Genomic DNA, 8,882 nt, shown 5'->3' with positions numbered 1-8,882 from the left:
TGAAGTCTTTCACAGCGAATGCTAAAACGAAATTAGGCAAACCGCAGAGTGAAACAACAATGGACAAATTACATGTAGTACTATTGACGACTCCGACACTTAGCTGAACCATTGTTACTATTAACTTCTCAGACATTACATTCTCGGTATTACAATTTGTTTTTCAATAATATCTTTATTTGAATGATAAATAGTCAAAAGGTCCTTGATAGCCTGTAGTCATCACAATGATAATTTATTTTGGTTATTACGCAGGAATTTTAATTAGAAGTTTTCATTTTAACCAAGGAATACCTCTGCGTGTGGTGCCATACCAGAGTGATTTAGAAAAATCATTTCACCTCCAGTAGGAATAAAATATTTGAAAAAATTAAACATTTTGTTGTAACAGTATCTTATTTAAATGAAGATCTTATTTTTTATTTTTGGTGAAATTCCGGTAATTTTGGGTAAATTAACGTAAATTAGAATAGAACCATTAAATTTTGGGTAAATACATATAAATTTGGGTAAGCGAGGGCAAAATTGGGAAAATGGAAACTTAATTGAATAAATGGGAATAATTTTGGGTGAATGATAATAAATTTGTTTGAATGAAAACCAAATTGGGTAAATGGAAACCAAATTGGGTAAAAGGAACCAAAATTGGATAAATGGAAACGAAATTGTATAAATGTTTATAAGTTTGGTAAATGCTAAAACGTTTTGGTATATTCCAATAAAATTTTGTATATTCGATTAAAATTGAGTAAATACTAATAAAATTGGGTAAATGCGAATAAGTTTGGTAAATGCGAAAACGTTTTGGTATATTCCAATAAAATTTTGTATATTCGATTAAAATTGGGTAAATACGAATAAAATTGGGTAAATACGAATAAAATTGGGTAAATGCGAATAAGTTAAGGGAAATACGAATAATATTGGAAAATGCGAATTAATTTGGGTAAATGCTAATAAAATTAGGAAATACGAATAATATTGGGTAAATGGAAACAAAATTGGGTATATGCGAATGAGCTTGGGTAAATGGAAACAAAATTGGGTATATGCGAATGAGCTTGGGTAAATGCCAATAATTTTGGGTAAATGGAAACAAAATTGGGTAAATACGAATAAGTTTGGGTAAATGCCAATAAATTTGGGTTAATTCAATCACCGTGTCTGTGGGTGGGTCTGTCAGGGCTGCGAACGCGTACGTATTTTCGGGGCATACTTTAATCGCTGCGTACGCAGTTTCTTAGAATTATTGAGAAGGATTTTCCAAAAGCGCCCTAATCTTGTTGTCATTGGGTGTAGTATAATTTTCTTTTTGACGCATTTGTAACGATTGTGACGGACCGAGTCCAAATGGCTGGGTTGCTACCAACTATTCACGGTATACGTCATTGTATCATTTTGCGATCGCATCGGGATAAACCTCCAGATTATTCCTTTAGCTCCGAAGAATTCTCGAGTTGAATCGTCCTTTATACCATCGACAAATAACATAGGGGACTCATAAGGTAAGCCAAACTCCCGGCAGGGAAATTTCCCAAGAACGGTCACGCTTAACGACTGGATCGCCACCTCGCGAATTTTTAAGGAAACAGAAATATAGGACAATATGGCTGCCTCCTAGCTCTCTGTTTATTTACGAAAAATTTAAATTCTTTACGTATAATGACGGTAAAAAAGTGTTTTTATGGCGACTGCAAGAATGATTCAAAGCACGAAGTTGAGGGAATTAAATACTATTGGTTTCCAAACCCTAAAAAATAATTCACAAAATTTGAAACGTGGTTATTGAACAGCGGTTGATACTTGGCCTATATTGATAAATTCGACTACAAGAAGAGTGCCAAACACGTTTGCTCACTACTTTTCATAGGACAATCTGGACCAACTATTTTAAATCCACATCCAGTTCCACTAATTGGAAAGGTAATTAATCAGTCTGTTTATAATATTTCACATATTAGGTTTTCAAAATCGTTGATACAAATATCTGAAAGAAAAAAAACCTATTAGCCAAGGCCTAGAAGTCATAAGCAATTATCAAAAAAAAAAATTCTAAACACAAGGCTAGAAAGATTCATTTCATTTTCTAACTATTCCAAATTTATTATTACTAACACAAAATTAATTAATTAATTATCAAAATTACTCAAAAAACATTTTTTACCTTTTATTTGCGACTTCTCTTTGACTCGTTTGGACGTTGCCATTTTGTCCTACATTTCTTACTCCATAGAGCCGCGCTAGAGGGCGCGTCGTTAGTTAGGCTAGACAGAAAAGGGCAAACATTTCTATGCCTGCCTTATGAGTCAATATGTTATTTGTCGATGTTTAAACTATTCCACATAAGCTTCAGATCTTCGCTCGTTCTTATGAAAGTATTTGCATTATCTGAGTAACGATGTGTGGGACTCCTCTTCTGGCTACGAATTTTCTGAACGCCATCAGAAACTCGAAAGCGGTTTGGTTTAGTACCAAGTCTAAGTGAATGGCTCTGGTTGTGGCGCAAGCGAATTAACAAATATACGACTTCATCAAGTCATTTCCGACTTGGACGTACAATGGTCCGGGAAAGTCTATTCCGGTTGTCAAAAACGGTGGTGTGTTATCTACTCTTGCTAACGGCAATGGCGCCATGGGTGCTTCTCCGGGCGGCTTGGCTTGACTTCTACGACAGCACATACAGTTTTGAATGACGTATTTGGCTACCTGTCTTCCTGAAATGAAACAGTATTTTCCACGAGCTTGCACCAGTGTGGCTTGCAGTCCGGAATGAAAAATTTCTCAGTGGCTTCGCCTCATTAGGAGAAATGATAGACGTTGTTTCTTGTGAAGGATTATTGGGTGCTTTACTGCCTTCGTGAGCCTCGATTGATCTAGACGCCCTCCAACGCTTAGAAGTCCATTTGAATTTAATTTCGGATTTAGGGTGGCGATTTCCGAGTCGTTCTTGATTTTATTTCCTTCTGATAGCGCTTGGATTTCTTTGCCGTAATCTTTAAGCTGCACGTTTTTTATCCATTTTATTTCAGATCCCGCCATTTCCTCTGAGTTTATTGGTCCATTTTCTACCTCTTGTTTCTATATTTTCTTTATAGCTCGAGCTACGTAGGCCGTTATTCTGAAAATCTTGTTGATAGAATTTTCCTTCTGAATAGCAAGAACGGATTTTCGGGCTTCAACTTTCAGTTCTGTGTGCTTCACTTCTATTCTGTCAGCTCACCAGTCCTCTTGGTTATTCTTCAACCATTGTGGTCCTTTTTTTCAAAGGTCGTTCTCAACTAATTCTGAAGCTTTAGATCCTCGGCTTGGTACATCGGCGCGATTGTCTCTACCGGGACAATGTTTCCAGTTTCTTAAAAGACGAGCTTCTAGTAGGCCAGCCATTAGTTCTAGACGTGGTAGTGTGAGATCACTGAGAGGTGTTACTCTAGCTTTGCAGGTTATGAAAGGAACTCCTTGTTTTTCCGAATCTGTGACGTATCGAAGGTAAATAATCGTAGCGTACGCCTTGATGCTTGCGTCACGAAATGCGTGTAATTCTTGGCATTTTATTTTTTCTTCGGGATAGTAACATCTTTGAAGCTTGACCTTTCGAATATCCCGAATTTCCATAAGCCATTGTTGGAATTCCGTAAGATTAATTGGCAACAGACTTTCATCGCAAGTGAACTTATCAATCCATAACTTCTGAAAAAGCATTTCTCCTCGAATAACACATGGTGCGAGCATACCGATTGGATCATAGATCTGGGAGACGGCGATAAGTACGCCTCGTTTATTCGGCTTGGTGTTTTGTAACGCCTTTGAAAGGTTAGCAAGGTCAAATGAAAAGTCGTCCGAGTCTGGATTCTATAATAGCACTAGGATCTTTTCTGGTATTGATTTTCCCAATTCGATCTTCGTGGCTTCATTTGATGGATACAATTCTCTCCCACATTTCTCTCTCAGCTCTGTTGAATTTGTCTTCCACTTCCGTAAGGTCATGTTGGCTTCTTTCAGAATTCTTGAAGCGGACGTTGAAAGTTCGTAGGTCTTTTGTACATTTTCCGCTCCGCTGACGTAATCGTCCACGTACAGGTCTTCATTTAAGGATTCGGCGCTGCGGCTATCTTCATCAGCTTATAGTTTGAGCATGGGTTATTTGGCCCATGGTTTGAGGTGCAGCTTGATAGTAGCCGCCAGCAAGAATGGACTCCCAGGTAGCTTAATTTCGTTGATAAACGGTTTTGCGAACGTTGAAAAATGGTTGATAAAGAAACGTTTCAATTCGTTGATAAATGTCCGGGTAATAAACTGTTTTTCCACTGGTTGGGGAAACGTTGTTTTCATATATTTTTTAAACAATTATAAACGTTGAAATAAAACGTTTTTATAACGCTATACATTGATTGTTTTCCAACTAAAAATTAACGTTAAAAACGTCTATGAAACGTTATATATCTAACGTTCTTAAGACGACTAAATAACTGATCTAAAACGAGAAACAACCTTTAATAGGTGTTTCTATAAAATAAAACCATAATTATTAGAAGTATAAAATGTTTTTATGCGCGTCACGGGCGCCAGTTATTTAGGTGCATTAATTGCAAGCGGGTTTCAGATTCCGAAGGGTCTCGCGACTGCAGCGCGTGCCTAATTCTACCTTCAAGAGCTACAGCTATGACGTTGACAAAATATTGTCACATGACCTCCCGTATTTTATAGAAACACCTATAGTCGCTTCAATTATAATGTTTATTTTCAGTGATCACGCGCCACGATCGCGTGCTTTATACAATCTCTAAGAATAAAAATAGCTCGTGCGTTTTAAAGCGGGCACTGAGAAAAAAAACGTGCTCCTAACTTTAAACCATAGAATTAAAAGCACGTGATCACTGAAGAGAAGAGATTTTATAAAACCGTATATTAACTTAAGTTAAAATTTTATATAACTTTTACTTAATAGGTTTAATACACGTTCAAAAAGAGTTTAACGTGCTCCAATAAATAGCGGCAGACCAAAAAGAATGATAAAATGTTTATTACCCAGTAATTGTAAATAAAATTACTCAAAGAGCCTTATGAAAATATTTATTTGAAGAAAATAGTTAATGCTTAAGACATATCACAATTACCTCTTGTAAAATTATCAATTTTAAAGCAAAGGGACAATACTAAAAATCTACATAGAACATTTTAAGAAACTAAAATAATTAACACGTTTCCACTAAATCTTATGTTCAGAATTCCGTCTCGATATTTAGAGAAAAGATTGGAAACTTACGAAAAAAAATTATATTATGTCATTAAAACTATCTTAAGTTTGATAAGAAATTGCAACATCAATGCTAGCCTTATTTCGTCATATTAATTAGTATATCCCCAGCTTCCGTATCATCAGCTGACGCGTTATCACTTCTTGGTTTACCATCTGATGCGCTATCACCTTCAAGGCAGGAATCCACTGAAAAAAAATTATTAATTACTGCACTAAATTCCCCGATATTTCCAGGTTTGTATGAACCCTGCATGACTAAAGTTGTAAGACTAATTCCCCAGAGTTTTAACAGCAGGTTACGACTCAATTCAGAATGTTAATTTAAATCGAGAAAATCTAAAAATTGCAAAGTACTTTCCCCTTATTTAGTCGAGAAATTTTTTTAAATCTAAAATGTTAGTCAGAAACTGCCCACAGACTAGTTAAACTAATTTAAAACCTGCCAGTTGGTTATTTTCTGGATGTTTTAACTTTGAGCGCAGTAACCAGAAATCAAGGATGTGATAATTTTCTACTACTTTAAAGTTGTAAGAATAATTCCCCACTTTGAGTTTTAACAGCAGGAGCCCTGTTACCATAAAATATAAAACTAAGCAATTTCCCATAAATATTACCCTTTTGGTGACCTGTCAATTAATATTACGGGTCAATACAGTAATATTGATATGAAAGGAACCAAAAATGCCAAATTATCAACCTGTTATACCTAATTCTACTGTCAAATACTACATTCACAGTCATCCAAAGTCTTGTTTAATCTCAGTTAAAATTGAAATTCAAAAAAATTTACCAAAAAATGTAATCTATCTTTATCATCTTAGTTAAGAGAAAAACAAATTAAATTATTAATTACTTTGTGTTTTAACAGCAGGTTAGAATTACAAATTCAGGTTGCGACTCAATTCAGGTTGCGACTCAATTCAGAATGTTAATTTCAATTGAGAAAATCTAAAAATTCCAAAGTACTTTTCCCCTTATTTAGTCGAGAAATATTTTTACAACTAAAATGTTAGTCAGAAACTGCCCCCCGACAAGTTAATCTAATATAAAACCTGCCAGTTGGTATTTTCTGGGCATTTTAACTTTGACCGCAGTAACCAGAAATCAATGATGTGATAATTTTCTACTACTTTAAAATAATCTTGACTAAAGTTGTAAGAGTTTGAGTTTTAAAAGCAGGAGCAAATTAGCCCTGTTACCATATCATATTAAAAATAAATTATTTTACTGGAAAAGACATATTGATTATAATGATTTTGGGATGGATAAAATAGGCCCCAAGTTTCAAACTACAGTTTAATCTTAGATTAAGCAATAGGTTGCACAGCTAGCACGTGCACACACAACAACAGAAAACCAAGTCTTAACAGCACTGATAAAAAATAGGCCCAAACAAAATTGACGAAAGTAGTAGGCTTATATCACTTAAGTATAGTATCAATAAAAATTTTCACTTACCATATTTCAATCGATGACCGCTTCAGTTTCGAGAATAAAAAATTAAACAATTCTAATACTGAGAATAATAATAATAATCAGCTAGGCTAATACCCAAGGCACCACCTTAGGCCTAAGTCATCATGCGACTTTTGAAGCCCTTAATTCAGGTGGCCGGGTTACAATGCGTAGGAAAGTGGTAGCAAGCCCTGCATGCCACGAGTTCGAGCCAACAGCTCCCTACACTAACTATTACCGTTAACCTAGACAAGTTTTTATAGAAGGGGAAACCGATGAACTCGGGGGAAAACCCCTTAAACCAGTGGGGAGAGAACTTGCAAATTCAACGCAGAAGGAGTTGTTCCGAGTTTTCACCCAGTGCCACAAGCTGGGATCGAACCCGGCTCCTCTTGCTGCGAGGCGAAAGTGCTAACCACTCCGCCACCCCACTTAACACAATGGGCGCGATTTCAAAACTGTAACTGTCGTTCATGGGGAAGTTCCGTGCTGTTCTGCCGTGATTTGCACAAAGGCATTAACGACCATTTTTGACATTTTAATGTTTTAGTTTTATCTGGGTAAGTTGGTGGTGCTGATTCTCAATCTGAAATTAGTTTGTTTCTAGCCCTCTTAGGTTTTAAGATATACGCTTGTCACAAAAGCATTATTTCGGTACTTTCACGGAACTACTTCGCAAACAGGCATTAAGCGCCATCCTTTACTTAGCACAAAAGCATTTTATGGGTTTATCCAATCAGCATTAAATGCTTTTGTGCGAATAATTTAAGTAATATGAGATTACCTTTAAACTAGGACGTTGCAAAAACCGAAAACGGAATTTTCAACAAATACTTGAGCCACGGCCAACTTTGATTTCGCGCTGCCGCGCTATAGCGGCCATAACAATCGCCGTGTTTTTGCAAAATAAGATTTTTCCCGCCAGGGAGAAGGAGCGCTAGAACTCCTCACATATTTTCTCTTTTTATTGCCGCCTTCCAGTGCAATCAGCTGTTATTCTTCAAAGAAAAAGTCGTTTTTTCCCAGGTTTTATATTTTTATTTTATTAACGAAAGAGTAAATTAATATTTTAGTTATATTTAAATTATAATTTAGCTTTGAAATATTTTTAATACTCTATTTATATTCTACGACAATAAAAATAAAAAATGTGTATCTCCGGCTCTGCTCCGGCAGATGTGGTCAACACCTTATCACGGTAATTGCAACGGTTTAAACTCACCTCTCTCGGTACGCCACGCTAACCGCTGTCATTTAATCGACGATCACGAATTATCTAATGTTAAGAGGTAAATGACTACGAGAAATTACCATGCCAATGGTCATTTATTATACCAATTAAACTCTTAAACAAATACAATATTAAGCACCTAAACAATTTCAATCACTATCGACAAATAACGTGCAAATCCCCGACAATCCCAACCCACATGCATCATCATTCCAAACCCTCATTAAAATAAACCCCGACGCTACTACTATACAAAATCATTAAACCGATACTAGTAAAATCTTATAAAAACTATTTGCCAAGCCAGCCATGTATTATTTATAATTGTACTTATCACAATGGTCGGTACCGACCGCCGATGCGTCACCTTCGGAAACGGAATTTGAAGAGTTGAGTACAGTTGGCCACAGAGGAAGACTAGACGATTGAAGATAGAAGCGACGAACGATGGCTCCGACAACGAGACAGGTGGTGTTCGCACATAGCGCGACTAACGAGCGAAAAAACGGATATTTATATGGTTCAACTACGAACTCTTTTAAACGCACATTTGACCCTTAGGTCCAAGCCCCATACTAGGGTTTTAATTTTACGAAACACTGTAAGTTGAGTTTTAAGTTGAGATTCCGGATTGAGAGACAAGTAAAGATAATAATAATAATTTTCCACAGTTCCCTGGTTTTGATGTCAAGGTTCATCCGGGAATCTTGGGTCACGTGTGGGTGACCCAATCGCTGACCATGGGTGGAGTTTATACTACCCAATCCAAAAATTACGAGTTGTTACAATAGAGTTCTACAATTATTTGTGATTTACAACTGATACTAAGAAATTTTAAAAGTTATTCGGAAGATGGCTTTATGGCTTTATGGCTTATTCATCATGGCTTGGCAGTTGGCTTGGCAATTACCTCAATTACTAACCCACCAAAATACACTA

The 8,882-nt window shown here is 36.2% G+C and overlaps 1 protein-coding gene across 1 annotated transcript; it reads right to left on the bottom strand.

Moving 5' to 3' along the window:
- Positions 1–3,261: 3,261 nt before the first annotated feature.
- On the bottom strand, positions 3,262–3,699 carry LOC149951599 (uncharacterized). The gene has a single exon (XM_090169608.1). The coding sequence runs from the start codon at positions 3,697–3,699 to the stop codon at positions 3,262–3,264; it is 438 nt and encodes a 145-aa protein (XP_090025734.1).
- Positions 3,700–8,882: the final 5,183 nt, after the last annotated feature.

The sequence above is a fragment of the Leiobunum rupestre genome, chromosome 3 (genome assembly GCF_980474605.1).
Source record: "Leiobunum rupestre chromosome 3, qqLeiRupe1.1.hap1, whole genome shotgun sequence".
In the NCBI taxonomy this organism is placed as follows: Eukaryota; Metazoa; Arthropoda; class Arachnida; order Opiliones; family Sclerosomatidae; genus Leiobunum; species Leiobunum rupestre.
This window is presented reverse-complemented; position numbering and strand designations above follow the sequence as displayed.

What these genes read in the sequence shown, in the direction of transcription:
- LOC149951599 (XM_090169608.1), bottom strand. Translation starts at nt 3,699, where the DNA reads ATGCTTTTTCAGAAGTTATGGATTGATAAGTTCACTTGCGATGAAAGT.